Consider the following 18,944-nt stretch of genomic DNA (forward strand, 5'->3'; position numbering starts at 1 on the left):
GACGTGATGAGGCCACACAGAAGTGATGTCACCAACATCAGGGATGTTGCAGCACAATGTCCGTTTGGGGGGCGGGGCTTGCTCCACTGGCCAGCTGGCCGGTGATGGGCAGAAGCCTGAAAAATCAGGGGAAACCCCGTCTGGACCGGGGATCTGGCAACCCTATATCATATGCTGTGAAAGGGGAAAAACAATCTGGCTTAGGCCCAAGCTACATGTAGCAGTGGCAGCCCCCCCCCCCCTTTATTAATTTTATTTTTACATTACTATTAAATTTTACAACATGTTTACAAAACAATATTCAATGTTCATTGCTTTACAGAAAAAGAACCTTATTACAGTATGGAAAGCTGTCCATATAAAATAAAGAGTAAGGCAGAGAAATAATACATTTCAAAAAAGCTTAGTTTACCCTACTACTATACTTTTGGCAAATCTGGTTTATCAACGGTTATTCAATTCTTCATCAGTGTCCTAATCAATGTTCCCTCTAAGCTGTGGAGTCTTGTGAGCAAAAATTCTACTTTGTGAGCTACTGGCTATTAAAGTTGTGAGCGAGCGATTTGGCTGCTGCATAAATTAGTTTGCTCTGAAGCCATCCTTCCTGAGCTAAGACAAAAAACCTGTGAGCTGGAGGCTAAAAAACTGTGAGCTAGCTCACACTAACTCAGCTTAGAGGGAACACTGGTCCTAATCTATATGGTTAATATTACCTGCTGCTGTACATGACTATTTCTATATTTACTTATTCCAGTATTTAACAAATGGTTCACACTGGTATAAAAACTGTTCATGTTTATAGCCTTTTCTTTCCCAAATGTGCTTATACATAGAAAAACTGTTTACAAAGTAGACCTTCCTAATTAATTTATGGACATCTGGTAGCTTAGTTGACTTCTAAAACTGCAGAGGCAGACCTGCATCTTAAAACACGTGTGTTTCACATTCATGTACAGAATGTGTGTTGGGGCTGGGTGCAGAGGGTGCGGAACCCCTTCATCTGTCTCCCCCTTTCGGCCGGCCTATTACAGTGTGTGCTCTAACTCCCCCCCCCCAAAAAAAAAACCCAGGTTCTGCTGGGAGGAGGCCTCTATGGAAAAGCAGCTGGCAAGAGAAAACCCAGTCTGTGTCAGTGGTTTAAATTGCATCCCTCCCTCAGTTGTTCATGGGATTGGGGAAAAGTATCGCACTCAGTGACGCAGCTCTGCTGCCGACCCATCTACTTTCGGGTCTTAGAGAACAGTAATGAGAGATGTCCAGGCCCTCTTCTGTCGCAGTAAACTGTTGAAATTGGGTTGGATCCAACCAGGTTGTTGAAAAAGGTAGAAGGGGTCAGTTTTGACCAACACAAAGGCTATGCTGGGATCCGGTGATCATAGGACCTGCCTCTACAAAAATTCCATGGAAAATTGTACAAGACAGGCCCTGACCCAGATAGCCCAAGGCAAGCTCGGAAGCTAAGCAGGGCCGACCCTGGCAAGTACTTAGATGGGAGACCTCCAAAGGAATACCAGGACCAGGCTGCAGAGGTAGGTATATCAAGCCACCTCTATGAAAACGTCCAAGCCCCACTAGGAGGTCGTCAGAAGTCACCATGACTTCCAAGTGCATGCATACACACACACAGCCTAAAAAGAAAAAGAAAATTGTGCAAGACTGAGTGGGAAAAGCTGGCTGGATTTAATGCGATATGGGTGTGTTGGAGGCAATCTCAAATTAACATCTCCTGATATGTGAAGCTGAGGTTGTACAGGCCTAAAGTGAGGGCTATGCCATCTCATTACGTATATCTGGATTAACACGTGGTGGCTTAGCAGGATGAAAAAACTAAGGATTGTAAACAATGTTCCCTCTAAGCTGTGAAGTCTTGTGAGCAAAAATTCTACTTTGTGAGCTACTGGCATTAAAGTTGTGAGCGAGCAATTTGGCTACTGCATAAATTAGTTTGCTCTGGAGCCATCCTTCCTAAGCTAAGACAAAAATGTGTGAGCCAGAGGCTAAAAAACTGTGAGCTGGCTCACACTGACTCAGCTTAGAGGGAACATTGATTGTAAATGAGGAATTCAAAAAGGCACATAGCAGTAGTCTGGTAATTTAAAAAATGGAAGAATAGAGGATGGCTAAGGCATTGGTGCGGCTTGACAAAAGACCGAATAATTTGGAATCTTGACATTAGAGGAAAAAATTAGATGGTGAGAATTTTGTAAGTGTCCCGAATATTCCAAGACAAAGGTGTGTGCTTCAATGTGTCTAACACATGAAAGCCACTTAATTGCTTATCATCGCTGGTGGAAGAAAACTCCAACACAAATCAGAACTGCAAGGGTAAATGCTAAGCATTGCATCCCATATAGCACCCATGTAACTGAACTGTTGAAGTGAGCAACTTAGCACCGGGGGGGGGGGGAGGTTGCTACATCACTCTAAGTGTGTATAAGTGTTATCTCCTTAAATAGGATGTCTCTCTTTTTGTCTTCACTTGGGAGCAGCCCTCTGACCCCCTCCTCTCTCGGTGTGTTTCTTGTTCTCTCCATTTCTCCACGTGGCTTTTCATGGAGTCACCCATCTATCTCTATAAGTCTCTCCTGTGGAAACAATGCCCTTATACTTCCACATACATGATGATGTATTTAGCTGGCCACCTGCAATACGGAGAGATACTCTTTAGATTAGGCTTCTCTCTCTCCTTTCAACCACAGCTGGAATGTGGACTGAATCTACTTGAATAAATATAAATTTTACTTTTTGCAATATACTTCTTGGGAGATTTATTTATTGCACTCAATATCAGGCTTCAGTGACTGGACATAAGAACATAAGAAGAGCCCTGCTGGATTACACCAGTAGTCCATCGAGTCCACCATCCTGTCTCACACAGTGGCCAACCAGTTCCTCTGGACGGCCAACAACAGGCGATAGAGGCTGAGGCCTTCTGCTGTTAGGAACATAAAAAGAGCCCTGCTGGATCAGACCACTAGTTAGTACATCTAGTCCAGCGCCCTGTCTCACACAGTAGCCAACCAGTTCCTCTGGAGGGTCAACAACAGGGCACAGAGACTGAGGCCTTCCCCTGATGTTCCCTCCTGGCTCTGGGATTCAGGGGGTTAGTGCCTCTAAATGTGGAGGTCCCCCTTAGTCACCATGGCTAGTAGCTATTAGACTTATCTTCCACGAATCTATCCAATCCCCTTTTAAAGTTGTTTATTCCTGGAGCCATCACTATATCCCCTGGTAGCAAATTTCACATTTTAATCACTCTCTGTGTGAAGTACTATTTCCTTTTGTCCAGCCTGAATCTCCTGTCCATCAGCTTCACTGGATGCTCTCAAGTTCTAGTATTTTGGGAGAGGGAGAAGAAATTATCTTCGTCAACTCTCTCTACCCCATACACAATTTTATAAACCCAGAGGACCAGGGTACCCCCCAGTCATCTCTTTTCTATAAGAACATAAGAAGAGGACAAACTCTGCCATATTAACCAAATATCCTGATATGAACTTCCCAACTTTCCCCCTTCCCATTGATCCTTGGGGGGGGGGGGTGTTGGTGGACCCTCAAAAACAGTACAGCCTGCCCCTCCCATGTGCATGAACTAAATAATGAAATACTAAGGGGGGAGCAGAAGAAAAAGCGTTGAAATCTGTTTTGAGAGACTTAACAGAGCGCGGATAAGCGTATGGGCGAATTTCAGAGACTTTAGCAAGTTTTCATAAAAGTAAACAATCCATAAAGATGGCGGGAAAGAGGGCAGAGAAAGAGAAACTAGCAAAAGTGAAACCAGCGGAGAACATGAGCCCTCAACCGAAAGAGGTCACTGAGTTCTCCAAAATGTTGGCAGATTCCTTGCGCCCTCTGCTGGATGAGATGACTAACATCAAACAACAGCTGACAACTCTAAACCAGAACCTTCAACTCAGCAGCTCCAATTGACTGAGACTTTAAAAATTACAGAGCAAACAGCTGAGAAGGTGAAGGAAATGGACACCAACACTAAAAAAGTCAAGAAAAAGGTGCAAAAGCTGGAAAAGAAACAAGCTTCAGAAGAATCACAACTTTTACAGCTGCAAATGGAGAAAGCAGATTTGGTCCTCCGGTTTCAAGGGGTCCCAGAATTAAAAGACAAGAATCTAAAGCAATTCTTGAGTGAAGCATTAGTCCCAATTACAGATTTGAAAGCGGAATATCTTGCAAGCGAAATTGATGTGGTCTACAGGTCCTATTCCGTGTACATTAAGAAGAATAATCTGCCTGGGGAAATAGTGGTCAGATGCTCAAAGAGGCATGTGAGGGATTCTATCCTGAAAACAACTACAGGAACATCCTAGAAAATCGGAGACAAAATCATCAGGATTCTAACAGATATCCCATTTGAAATACGGCAAAAGAGAAATAAATATAAAGACTTAATCCTTTTTCTACAAACAAACAGCATTGCCTACAGATGGTTAGTTCCAGAAGACGTTGTTTTCAAAATACACGATAAAAAAAGAAAAGATTGACTCTGTTCTTAAAGCACGTGAGTTCCTGAGATTGCAGCTGGGAGAGACAGCCGAGGTCGAGAAGGAAGAAGATGACAGCAAATCCAGTGGCGAATTGGACTCGGTGTCTTCCGATGAGGACTCTCTTTCTGATAAGGGGGCGGCTGCCCCCAAAAGTGCATATAAATTGAGGATTAGAAAAGATAAGACAAAATGAAGGCTGAAGGACTCTGAATTGTGCCTTAAAACTTTAGTTTTATTATGGGATGCTCTGGGGGTTCTCTTTTTATCCATCCATCTGTAATGGATAAAAAGATAAATAATTTAGCATAACCGACTATGCTCAAAATAATATTAAACTAACATTTATATAAGTTGTTGTTATGATCTCTTATACTTGGGGTTTTAGTTATTAGTGGTTTTCTTTCCTTTCTCCCTAGATGTAGTAACCCCTTCCCAATTTTTCATTGTAGTTTGTAGTCTATTCAAAATGCAATAAAAAATCCCCTCCAGGGGGCAAAAAAAACCCCACAGTACAGCCTGCCTGGAGGGATCTTCAGAAGGAGGACCAATAGGTGGCAAGGTGGAAATCTCGTGCCAATGGAAGAGAGCCTTCGGATCCTACCCTACACTCAACCTTCATCCCTTAGGAATGCTATTTTAGGCACATCAAAGCAGCGACAAAGCTCTATCAACCCCCTTATGGCAGAAAGAAAAAAGGTCGGAAAAAAGGAAGGGAAAAAAAGGAAAAGCATGTTATTTGATACACAAATGGCATCTTTTGGAACAAGTGCCCTGATTGAAAGGAGACAAGCATCAGGAAAAACAAACAAGCAGCACTTCTGTGCCCTTTCCATTGTACGTCTCTTTGAAAAGGCAACACGTTCCTATGGAGTTCAAAGCGGCTCCCCACGGCTGCCATTACACGAAGCCCCCTGACACTATAATTGAACAGAAATGTTCCGCTGTGCATTCGGCCCAATTACTACTCCCCAAAGGGATGCCTGCCCTCCTCTTCTATGCCTTTACCGTGAGCCTTGTTCAGCTTCACCTCTTGGATATTTGTGGAGTGCAAGATTCCATCATCGGCCCTAACACTGGCACTGCCTTTGGAGCAAAATGACAAGGGGATCAAAGCATTCCAAGATTTAAAGAGGAAGTTGAAAGGCGCATTGTTGAAACTGCCTTTGTAGATTACGGGGATCCCATTGTTCTCATGGTAATGGTGAGCTTTCGTCCATCTTTTGTAAGTGTAAGGAATATCTTAACCATGGAGAAGTGTCTTATGCAACCTGGGAGCTCTGCAGAAGGAGCAGGTGAAGGAAAATGGCTGGCTGTGTCAACAGGGACTCAAGCATATGAGATACATGCATCATGGATCAAAAAGTATAACTGCACACCTGATTGTTCTTGGGTACAATTCAAAGTGCTGGTTCTTACCTGTAAAGCCCACAAACAGGTGAGGACCAGGGTACCTGAAAGACAATCTCCTCCCGTAGTTCTGATAAGAGCTGTTCTTGAAAAAGAGCAGTTTCTGTCAGAGCTCTCTCAGCCCCACCTACCTCACAGGGTGTCTTTTGTGGGGAGGGGGAGGGAAAGGAGTTTGTAAGCCACTCTGAGACTCCTTTGGGTAGTGAAGGGCAGGGTAATTCAAACTCTCCTCCTCCTTCTTCTTCCCATACTGTCCAGCCCACCAGTTAAAGTCTGCTTCATCAGCTCCAAATTGCCAACATTTCAGTCGCAAAAGAGTTAAATTGATGTTTGCATGTCAACAGGATGGTACCCAGCTTAGCTGTAACCCACAGAAGTAGAGATAAGTTAGCCCAGGGAAAGTGTGGGTGGTAGTTAGTAAAGTAAAGTGGTCTGTAACCTCTCTATTGGCTAATCGATACAATATTTTGAAGAAGTGCTTTGATCATGTATGCACATGTATGCATCTATCTGCAACTTTTATTGTAGGTCTTCAACTCTTTGTTTGTGAGGATGAAGAAGAAGCCATTGTGCTTTAGCCATGTAATCGTCAGGATGTAACTCTAGAGGCTAGACTGTATGTTCTTTGCTTTACCTCCAAAGTCCCCCCCCCCACCTTGGTTTTAGTAAAGTACTTTTTTCTCTTCTTAAGCAAACACGTGGGAGTCAGTACTTGTTTATTTACTCTGCAATTTATAAATAGCTAACAATAGGCATCATGAGTGTTCCCCCTGCCCACAGAGGTAAGATGGATGGCAACCAGAAACAGGGCATTTTCTGTGGCGGCACCTTGCCTCTGGAATGCCCTTCCTCCCTTGAGGTTCACCTGGGTGCCTACTTTACTGCCTTTAAGATACCAGGCCAAAACACTTCTCCTTACCCAGAAGTTTTATCTTTTTTAGCTGTTTTATGGGCTGCTTTTGGCACGAGTTCTGTTTTATGGATATTTTTATGCTGTTTTTATTTCCCTGGCCTGCTTTTAATGGCTCGTTTTGTTTGTAGATCGATAGCTTAAAATGATATAATTTGAAAGCCACCTCAAGCAGGACTCTGAAGAAGTGGCCCAAAAAAAAAAAAAAATCCCCTTAAAAAAATCACTCAATAATGTTGTCACCAAATTACCTCAGAGTGAGCCACTCCTGACTGTCAAGGTCAGAGAAGAGCCCTTCAGTCAAACAATGAGTGCTACACCAAGCGACACAGGGTGGAAAAAAGGAAAGGTGCCAGACAGAAAGGTCTTGTAAACCGCACAGGCAATTGGCATATAAGCTGAGGTGGGATCCACACAGGGAAGCAATATACTCAGGGCCGGCTCACTCACTAGGCAAACTAGGCGATCGCCTAGAGCGGGACGGCCCTTAGGGGCGCCAAACTGAACCCGGCCCCGTACTCTGAGAGTTTCTTGATTATTTGTGTTTTTCATTCTTCCTAAAATGCATTTATTTTTGAAAATTGGTGGGCGCACGGGGGGGGGGGGGGCATAAGGGATCCTCGTCTAGGGCGCAAAATAAGCTGGAGCCATCCCTGAATATACTAGCTTCCCTCAGCAACAAATTGCCAAGGCTGAGGCAAATTGCCTCAGCCAAGGCAAATTGCCAAGGCTGTTAGACATTGGATCTCTGTGGCATGGGACTGGCTCTCCAGATTATGTGATACCCAGGATGAGGAAGATTCTGACTTGCCATATTAGTATCCCAATTTGAACTGCCTTCAGTTCTCTCCTCCAGTGAATGGTCTCAGTGGGAGTAGGGAATGATGGCTTGAATCAAAGGGTTCACTCAGTGATGTGTCCGTTTTATCCTGCCCTTTCTCCAAAGAGGAAGTGGACATGATTCCCCCTCCCCCCATCGGCCTCCTCACAACAACCCTGTAATATAGGTCAGGATGAGAGGCAGAGCGATTGATCCATGGTCACCCAGTACACTGCATGGCAGAGTGGAGATCTAAGATCAACACCTTAACTGCTACACTGCATAGCAGTTGTGTCCTGCTGACGCTCTTGACATAAGGACACAGGGACATAAGAAGAGCCAGGCTGGATCAAGCCAGAGGCCCATCTAGTCCAGCCTTCCATTCACACAGTGGCCACCCAGCTGCCTCTAGGAAGCCCCCAAACAGGAAGACTGCAGCAGCATTATCCTGCCTGCACTCCCCAGACATTTATTTAAAGAGGCATACTGCCTCTAGTATTGGAGGAAATAGATATCCATCATGACTAGCAGCCACTGAGAGCTCAGTCATCCATGGATTTGTCCAATCCCCTTTTAAAGCTTTCCTAGCTGGTGGTCATGACCACATCCCGTGGCAGCGAGTTCCAGAGATTAACTATATGCCGTGTGAAGAAATATCTCCTTTTATTTGTCCTGAATCTCCCACCCTTCAGCTTCAGTGGATGGCCCCAGGTTCTAGTAGTAGGGGAGAGGGAGAAGAGTTTTTCCTTGTCCACTCTCCCTGCACCATGCATAATTTTGTAAACCTCTTTCATGTCTCAAGTTGGAAGCAATGTTCCCTCTAAGCTGTGGAGTCTTGTGAGCAGAAATTCTACTTTGTGAGCTACCGGCATGAAAGTTGTGAGCGAGCGATTTGGCTATTGCATAAAACAGTTTGCTCTGGAGCCATCCTTCCTGAGCTTAGGCGAAAATGTGTGAGCTGGAGGCTAAAAACCTGTGAGCTAGCTCACACTAACTCAGCTTAGAGGAAACACTGGTTGGAAGCCTTTCGTTTCCCACACTCGCAAGAAGAGAGTTATGGAAGTCGGGTTGCCAGCTCTGAGGTGGTAAATTTCTGGAGATTTGTGGGTGGAGCCTGGAGGAGGGGGAGTCTGTGAACGGGAGGAAGCTCAGCGGGGATGTGATGCCATAATGTCTACCTAGCGGAGCTGCTCTTTTCTCCAGGGGAACTAACTACGCTTTGTAATCTGGAGATCAACGGTAATTCCAGCGGAACTCCAGCCCCCACCTGGAGGCTGGCAACCCTGTTTGAAAGCAAAGGCATCCAAATGATCTGAGGTCTGATGCTCAACTCCAGTTGTCATTATCCACTCTCAGGGGCTGATTAACACAAACCAGTAAGAGTTGTCTTCTCAGGAAGCCAGCACGGCTCTCTGTCCCAAGTCCCACGATGTAGGTTTCATAAGCAAGAGATAAATAGTCCCCAACACGTTAAAAAACAACAAAACCAACAAGATCCACCAGCTGAGAGCAGACCCGATGCCTCTGTGGTTGCCATGAAATGTAAGACTTGCTGAAGTTGTTACCTGCAGCCCTTTCTCCTCTATCTTCTGCTGGAGTATTTGAAGGCACTTGGTGAAATCCGTTAAGTCTTGATCTGGCGTTTCTATGATCTCACAGCCCTACGGAAGTAAAGTACAATAAAAAAGAAAGGAGAAAGGTAATAGATAATAGTTAATTTTCTTGCAAGTTCAAAGTTCAACCATAAGTGCTTCCCTTCCTTCCATTTTCTATGATAATTATACACTGGTATAAACATAGTGGATTTGAACAGACTGATCTTGATTCAGCTCCATTTTCAGGGAAGTGTTAAATAAAATGGTTAGCTTGTGCATTTCATCCATCCATTGGCTACATTTGCAGTGTAGGACAGTTCTGCCACTAAATTCAAGGTGGTTTTACAATGCAAAATAATTGCCTTCAGTAATATAAGCATGACACCAAAGGATAAAGGGACAAGAAGTCCCTGAAAAGGGAGCAAACTTGGACAGCGGCTCTTACAGAAATTATACACGGATTACATAATGACCATGCGGAACCGCCACTCCAGGAGATTTTATGTGACACACAGTGCAGTCCTAAACAGAATTACACCCTTCTAAATCCACTGAAGTCAATGGGTTTAGAAGGCTGATCCGTGTTGGTCTGAAGCAGTAGAACAAATTTAGAGTCCACTGGCACCTTTAAGACCAACACAGTTTTATTCAAGGAATGAGCTTTCCTGTGCATGCAGACTTTTTCAAATACATTGGAAAGGAAAGTAAGGGTCAAACTTATAGACAGGGGCTGAACAGCAAATTAACGTCTAACATGATGAAGATGTGCAAAGACAAACTAAATAACAAGCTACGGTTATAAGGTGACAGCAGCCATGAAATTAAAAGACGCCTGCTCCTTGGGAGGAAAGCGATGGCGAACCTAAACAGCATGATAAAAAGTAGAGACATCACCCTGCCAACAAAAGTCCGCATGGTCAAAGCAATGGTATTCCCAGTAGTCATGTATGGCTGCGAGAGTTGGATTATAAGGAAGGCTGAGCGCCGAAGAATAGATTATTTTTGAACTATGGTGCTGGAGAAGACTCTTGAGAGTCCCTTGGGCTGCAAGAAGATCAAATCAGTCAATCCTAAAAGAAATCAACCTTGACTGTTCCCTGGAAGGCCAGATAATGAAACTGAAGCTCAAATACTTTGGCCACCAAATGAGAAGGGAGCACTCACTGGAGAAGACCCTGACGCGGCCCCCGGGCCACCTGTTTGACACTCCTGCTATTTTGACATATTTATTGCTTTACGACTGCGGTGATCTGGGATCCCAGGAACGTGAGCAAGAGTGTTCTTTTTAAATATGTATATACAGATCTTTTGAGGACAGTCTTGACAGAAATGCTTATGCTGCTACGAGTGACCATTTCCAAACTCAGAGCTGTCACTACAAGCAAGAAAGGACCGGGATTATTTCTGAATGGGATGAATTGTGAGACGGCCTGGAGACCAGCCCCAAATGGCAGCTCCTGACCACTCACTAAAGACGGGTCCAGATTCAACCCACCTGGCAGCCTGTGAAACACCAAAGAGGCTTCTGGTTGACTGAAGCAGCAGCTGTCAGAAGCTGTACAATAACAGCAAAGGCTCCTGCTGCCCACTTGCAAACTCAGCCCCCAGCTGTGCTTAGTTTTCTTCTAACAGAGGAGATGAGCAAGGAAGGAACTGGAATTTCCCTTTGCTGTAAGTACCAACTGGGTGCTGCCAGTGCAGAAGAAGAGAAGAGATTGGATTTATACCCCGCCCTTCACTACCCAAAGGAGTCTCAGAGTGGCTTAGAAACTCCTTTCCCTTCCCCTCCCCACAACAGACACCCTGAGAGGTCAGTGGGGCTGAGTGACAGAAACTACTCTTTTTCAAGAACAGCTGTGCCGGAACTACGGCTTGCCCAAGGTCATCCAGCCAGGTGCAAGTGGAGGAGTGGGGAATCAAACCTGGTTCTCCCAGATTAGAGTCCGTGCACTTAACCACTACACCAAACTGGCTCTCCAGTTTGCACAGGTGAGTGAGTTGACGGCACATATTTTTTTTTTTCCCTCTCCTAAAAAGGAGAGAAGTTTTGCTTTTACAATTCAGAAAGTTAGGAAGGGTATATAGAGGGATAAAGAAAAGTTTTGAGTGGTGTTAAATGTTAGTATGTTAATCTTTTAAAATTAAAGTTAAAGTCAATAGCTTCTTCCGTTGTTGGACGATTCTCTTTTCATCTCTCTTGTTCAAAACTAGGTCAACATGTTAGTAATGTCCTTTTGGGATTAGTATTACTTTTAAAGCATTGTCTGAAATAGTCTTTAAACTTTGGGGTCTTTCCCTTTTTTATCCCTCAAGTTATACTTTATGCCAGTCGCTCCTTTGACTTCCTCCTCCTTCACCTCTCCTTCCGAGCTGCTGTCATCTCCGCTGGCTCCTGACATCTACTTGGCAAGTTCTGCTTCTTCTTCTGTACTGGTGTGCCTCTTCAAAAAGTCTTGAGCCTTGAAGATAGAATCTATCTTTTCTCTTCTGTCTTTAAATTTAAAGACCAGTCCTTCGGGCACCAACCACCTGTAATTGATTTGGTGATTTTGTAAGAAAATGGTCAGTCCTTTATATTCCTTTCTTTTCATTCTGATTTCAAATGGAACATCTTTCAAGATCCTGATCGTTTGATCTCCAATTTTCAAGGGTGTTGCTGAGACTGCTTTTAAAATCTGATCTCGGAGACGTTGCTTTGTAAATTTCACCACCACTTCCGCCGGCAACTTATTTTTCTTTGTAAAGTTGGAATAGGCTCGATAAGCCAAATCCATCTCTTCTTTTATTTTTTCCGCTTCATTGCCAGTCAGTGGTGCTAAAGCTGTCACCAAAATGTCTCTGAGGTCCTCCTTTTCCTCCTCCTTCAACCCTTGGAATCGAAGAGTTGAATTCGCTTTCTCCATTTGGAGCAGTAATAATTTATTTTCCTGTTTGTCTTGTTGCTTTTCCACTTTAATGACCTTTTTCTTAACACTCTGTATTTCTTCTGTTGATGCCGACGGCACGTATTTTTATTTATTTATTATTTGTATCTATATTCCGCCCATCCCGCGGATGGGCTCAGGGCAGGTAGCATCATTACAGTAAATATAATTATAGTTTAAAACACAATAAAATGCAACTTGTAAACCGCTCAGAGACCCTTCGGGGTTGGAGCGGGGTAGAAATCGAAGATATAAATAAATAAAATAAATAAATATAAACATTAAAAATAATGGGTAGAGCTTAAAACAGAAGTCAACTGGCTACAAAAATTCTGGACTTATGGTACAGGCGAAATAAAGGCCAGTCGTCAGTAGTCAGTAGGTGGGCGGGTGACAGCAACCTCAGGGAGGCCATATGTGGGCACCCGTTGCCTCAACCAAAGGCCTCGTGGAACAGCTCCGTCTTGCAGACCCTGCGGCATTGAAGAAGGTCCTGCAGGGCCCTGGTCTCCATAGTGAGCATTTTCCACCAGGCTGGGGTCAGGACAAAGAAAACCCTGTCCCTGGTCAAGGCAAGATGGACGTCCGTCGGGCCAGGGACCACCAGAAGGTGTTGATCCATAGAACGTAGTGCTCTTCGAGGTATATATGGGAAGAGGCGGTCCCTTAGAAATGATGGTCCCAGGCCATATAAGGCTTTGAAGGTCATCACCATCACCTTGAAGCAAATCCAGTACTCAACTGGCAACCAATGCAATTGGTAGAGCACATGTCTAATGTGAGCCCGCACAGGCGTCAACATTAGCAGGTGTGCCACCACATTCTGCACCAGATGTAATTTCTGGGTCAGCCTCAAGGGTAAGCCTGCTTAGAGTGAGTTGCAGTAATCAAGTCTGGGAGTGACCATTGCATGGGTCACCGTAGCTAAGTCTTGGGGGGGAAGATAAGGCTTCAGTAACCTGATCTGCCTGAGATGGAAAAAATGCAGATCTGGCGACTGCAGTGACCTGGGCCTCCATGAAAAGAGAGGCACCCAGTGCCACTCCCAGGCTCCTCACTGTCTGGGCTGGCACCAAAGGTACCCCCTTCCAGTGTGGGGAGCCTGGTGCCCACATCCACACACACCCGCCCAGTAGAGGGCCTCCATCTTCGATGGATTTAACTTCAACTAACTCTGCCCAACCATCCAGCCACAGCATCCAAAGCCTCAGCCAAGTTTTCAGGAATGGAAGACAGCTGGCTGTCCATTATCAGACAGAGCTGGGTGTCATCAGCATACTGATGACAACCCAGCCCACAGCTCTGGACTAACTGGGCAAGGGGGCACATAGAGATGTTCAATAGCACTGGTGAGAGGATTGCCCCCTGTGGCACTCCACATTCCAGTGGGTACGATGGGGAGACCCTCTCGCCAAGCACCACCCTCTGTCCCTGATCATGGAGGAAGGAGGAAAACCATTCCAACGTAGTCCCCTGAACTCCTACGTTGGCCATGTGGTGGGTCAGTAGATCATAGTCGATTGTATTAAATGCTGTCGTTAGGTGTAATAGCAACAGCAGTGCCGATCTGCCCCAATCCAGATGTCTATGGAGGTCATCTGTAAAGGCAACCAGAGCCGTCTCCCATGACCAGGGTGGAAGCTGGACTGGAAGGAATCAAGGATGGTTCACACACTTATACCACCAACAGTTTTGAGTGGAGATAAGAAGACCTGCTTATTCCCCTCGTTGACTATCCTGTATGGTGGGGACCTTCTGGATACGTATTAACTGGAGGGCTCAACAGAAGAGGAAGCGGAGGAGGAGGAGGAGGAGGAGAAGGAGGAGTTGGTTTTCATACCCTGCATTTCTCTATCCTAAGGAGTCTCAAAGCAGCTTATAACTGCCTTCCTTTCCTCTCTCCACAACAGACACCCTATGAGATAGGTGGGGCTGAGAGAGCTCTGAGAGAACTGTGACTGGCTCAAGGTCACCCATCTGGCGTATGTGGAGGGGTGGGGAATCAAACCCGGTTCTCCAGATTAGAGTCCGCCACTCTTAGCCACTATAGCACGCTGGCCCCATTGGACTCAGAAGCTACCAAGTTTTTTAACAAGTGAGTTTCGCATATTGGCACCTTGTGACTGAGGTGTACACCAGTGGCACAGTGGTTTGGGTGCAAGAGTAGGACCAGAAGGCCCTGGTTTCAAATCCCCACTCTGACCATTCACTCTTTCTCAGAGAGTTGTTGCTGCGAGGATAAACTGGACAAAGGGAGAATGTCGGGTGTTACAAATTAAAACACTTCAGTATTTACTGGGTTAATGATGTTTGTTAAGTCACATGTTTGTTTGTAACCAATCTATTTAGATTGTAGGAAGCCCGGGAACTCTGGAGCTAGTTTGTTACTCTGATTGAAAACCAAGGTGCCAAGTATTAGCATTTCATGGCTTCTCTTCCGTCTTTGTGCTTCTTTGTTCTGACTAGAGGAGGAGACACCATTCTTCCAGTTTTACCTTCTAGCTGTAAGGATGTAGACCAGTGTTCCCTCTAAGCTGAGTTAGTGTGAGCTAGCTCACAGTTTTTTAGCCTCCGGCTCACACATTTTTGTCTTAGCTCAGGAAGGCTGGCTCCAGAGCAAACTAATTTATGCAGTAGCCAAATCACCTGCTCACAACTTTAATGCCAGTAGCTCACAAAGTAGAATTTTTGCTCACAAGACTCCACAGCTTAGAGGGAGCATTGATGTAGACCACTTTGCTCTTTGTTATTTTATATCCTGTGTACCTTTTCCCATGCTAGGTTATAGTAAACTTTTATATTCTTTTTAAACACACCATGGACTCAGTCTCTTTAATATTCTGCTGATTTACTTTAAATAAGAATCCCAACAGAGAATGATGCTGTGAGCCACTTTAGGAGAAAAGCAGGATATAGATAGCTATATAAATAAATATGAAAAAAACCCTATGGCTCAACTATCATAGGATATGTTTAAATGGGAGAGCATAAAAACACCACTTTCTAGTTGCTTGGTTTTCTTTCAGTGTTCCTTGTTTAAAAAAGACCAACACCACAAGTCTCCTTATACTGTACTAAGTTACAGGTGTCACGATTATGTTAAAATGGGGCAATACACAAGTTCATCTCTCTTAATTTAGAGCTCCAACATCCTTTAAGCTTCGGCTAAAGAGCTGAGTAAGGAGTCATGAAGTATGTTCGCCATATAAAGTTGCCATTCAAAAAGGTTCCAAGGATACAAAATACCTCTATAGCGTTGTAAATTATAATAAGGACCACAGTTGCTAGATTTAGAAGTTCCTTTATCTGCCTCTTCAAGGTCTCCTTAAAGGCTTCCTGGCTCTATCCATCCATGATTCATTTGCTACTTTTACCTTGTACTGTAGTGACTGATAAAGAAATTAGGTTCTCACCAGTCAACCCCCTCCCCCTCATAATACGAGTCTGAATATACTGTTTATGGCTTGGGAATACTGTAATAAAACAAAGGTTGACAGTTTTTAAAAGTGTAGGTCCAGAAATGAAAAAATCCCCAAGTAATCTATATCTGTAGAAAGTTCAAAGAAGATACCTAAATCCAGACTTACAAATATTGTCACCAGTATTCCCTCTAAGCTGAGTTAGTGCGAACTAGCTCACAGTTTTCTAGCCTCTGGCTCACACATTTTTGTCTTAGCTCAGGAAGGATGGCTCCAGAGCAAACTAATTTACACAGTAGCCTAATCACTCACATACTACTTTAATGCCAGTAGCTCACCAAGTAGAATTTTTGCTCACAAGACTCCACAGCTTAGAGGAAGCATTGATTGTCACCCTATATCTATAGATACATAGAGATCTCTATCTCTTTCCCCCTTCCTTAGATAAAAATATATTTATTAGACTTCACAGAATCTTGATTTCATCTAAAGGTCCTGTATACTTTTTATGGTTTGCATTAACACACAATACCTTTCTTTCCACCTTTGGGTATGTACGCACTGATGACATCACATCTAGCCAATGACATCACAAGAATTGCTAAGGGATGGAGTTTACCCGAAATGGGGTACTTCATATGATTAATTCAAAGGTTAATTACCACAAATATAAGGGCCAAATAGTATCAATAAAAACATATATCATAAATGTTATCAAATATAACAAAAATACATGTATTTATTACAAATTAGATAAAAACAGAGACAGGTCCAATAGTAGCCTCAAAACAGGATAAAATCAAACAAATGTATCAAGCAGAAAACATATGTGACCAAGACCATATGCGTTTCAGCCAATTTGGCCTTCCTCGGTGGTCAAACATATATATGGCACATTAGCTTCAAGTAATAGAATGAATACTGAAAATAGGACCAATTAAAAATGATTTTATATTAGTGACTCGAGGCAGGGATTAAACACAGAGGCCTCATTTTCAAATACCTTCTGCCCATGTCATATACTTGTGTCTTCAATTATGTGTCTTTCTCTCTTGGTCCAAGGAAAGTATATTCTCGTGCAATTTGGAGCCAACAGCAAGTATAGGTATCTGTTTGATACCTATGCATGATTTTATCCCATTTTGAGGCTACTACTGGGCCTATATCTGTTTTAATCCAGTTTGTAATAAATACATGTATTTTGGTATATTTGATCATATTTATGTTCTATATTTTTAATTGATACTATTTGGCTCTTATATTTGTGGTAATTAACCTTTTGGTTTCTTAATTCATCTTGTTTGGGTTAAGTTTTTCTTCCCTTCTTTTTGTTCCTGGTTAGTTTACATGATATCCAAGACACCTGGCTACCCCTGATGTGTGGCTAAGGTCCCACAGCACTCCCATAATGCCTGGCACGAAAAAGGGTATATTGATGTAGTCACTGGCTATGTTGGCACTTCTGACTCCAATAGATGCTACCTCGGAACATACCTGTCATAAACAAAGTATGACATACACATGATGTAATACAGAGATCCCCAACTCAGTGTTTTTCAGAAGTGGGTGAGGCCAGGTAGGGCTTTTGCCCAGCAAGGCTTCTGATTGGTTACTGGAGACTTGATTGGCTGTGCAGATTTTTGTAAAAAATTGTTGCTTTGGCAGCACCTGCCACCACAGCACAAGGATCTCTACACTGTGATACAGAAGTTAAGCTGCAGCAAACCATTTTGTGGCTGGCTCCGCCTCCTGCAACAGCCATTTTGTTGCTGCACCCAACCAAGCTGCGTCAGAACTCCAAATGCGCTCACAGGCTTGAAAAGACTGGGAACCCCTGATGTAATAACTTAGTGATCCCATATGCAATGCCCAGGGATGTCATGGCATCTGCCAATGTTTTTTCTTGAAGCCTGCTTGCTTCTTGAGTCTTAGGGCTAAAATCTGAAGGGTTTTTGAATGACACAAGGGAAAGAAAACCACCTGGGAACCTCACATTTCTCTCTACCAGCTGACTAAAAAGTAAAACACTGAGCTCCTAATGGGCAGGCACATCCAAACCATGTACCCTTGGCTTTGCCGTAGACACAGACTTACTTATGATTCTGGGCATGGGAACCACTTCTTGTAGCTGGGCAGGAAGGGGGAAAAACTTCCCCTTTCTTTGGAAATCGATACCAAACAGGGACTTATCCACAAAGCAAAGCATCAACCACAGTTTTCCTTTACTTCATCAGTTCAGGAGATGCTTCTGAAGTTTGCGATTTGCAAGAGGTGCCCATTCAGAAGTGGCTGCCTGTACTCTGAGAGGCTTGGAACCTTCCAACTTTTTGTGATTGGCCTTGCTTCCATGGCAGCCATTTTGTGATGATTCCTGTCATCACGGCAGCCCTTTCATGGTGGCGCGCACTATCCTTTCTGAAAACTCTGAAAGTGCCTATGGGTTTAACAACATTTGGGGTCCCCTGTAGTATAAAACATAACCACGTGAAAGCAATAACCACACTAGAGATAATGCCAGAACTAGCTCTATGCTTGTCCTTATGAAATAGGCTCCTGAGTAGGCTAGAACCCTTTGAGAGTGAGGGGAAAGCCTGTCTGAATTCTTCATTGTTGCAGGATTTAAAAAAAACAATAACACACAATAACTATTTGACAACTTTTACCCCTTTCTTACAGGAGCTGCGGTGGCTCAAGTGCTTAAGATGCTGAATTCCAGGCTGTGGAAGGTCAGTAGTTCAGCAATTCGAGACCCGAGTTGCCGCACGATAGAGTGAGCTCCCGTCTCTAGTTCCAGCTCCTACCAACCTAGCAGTTCGAAAGCAAGAAATTGCAAGTAGATAAATAGGTACCACTTCGGTGGGAAGGTAACAGCATTCCGTGCGCCTTGGTGTTTAGTCATGCCGCCCACATGACCACGGAAACGTCTTCGGACAGCGCTGGCTCTTCGGCTTTGAAACGGAGATGAGCACCGCAGCCCTAGAGTCGGACTCGACTGGCTTTCGAGCAAGGGAACCTTTACCTTACCCCTTTTGTATAAATTAAACTCTGGGCTCCTTATCCTCACAACTCTTGGCCCACAAAACCCGGTATTTCTGCAATGGACCTCTGAATAGTAAAAATAAAATGACACCTGATGTTTCTTGACCAATGCGATCTGTTTGATGCGAGAAGACTGACAGAGCAATCACTTTTTTCTTTTTAGATTAAAAAAAGAAGATGGTATCTGCCCACCACCACACACATAGACTCTAGGCATTACTTGGATCTAGAGTGCTCACACAAGTAAGATATCTACAGGTACTGATTTATAAACAGAAGTTCTAAAGCAACCCCTATTGGTGCTCTAGAAGCAATATTTTGGCATTCA

At 43.9% G+C, this 18,944-nt stretch overlaps 1 protein-coding gene across 1 annotated transcript in view; it reads right to left on the reverse strand.

Moving 5' to 3' along the window:
* TPK1 (thiamin pyrophosphokinase 1) overlaps positions 1-18,944 on the reverse strand; it is a gene marked incomplete at its 5' end in the record, with an annotated part of 382,875 nt that overhangs the window by 147,599 nt on the left and 216,332 nt on the right. The window contains one exon of the mRNA XM_015411248.1: positions 9,205-9,300. Within this exon, the coding sequence (XP_015266734.1) occupies positions 9,205-9,300 (96 nt within the window). The remainder of the gene's footprint in view (positions 1-9,204; positions 9,301-18,944) is intronic.

This window comes from Gekko japonicus, unplaced genomic scaffold (genome assembly GCF_001447785.1).
Source record: "Gekko japonicus isolate JY-2015 unplaced genomic scaffold, Gekko_japonicus_V1.1 scaffold1716, whole genome shotgun sequence".
NCBI lineage: Eukaryota > Metazoa > Chordata > Lepidosauria > Squamata > Gekkonidae > Gekko > Gekko japonicus.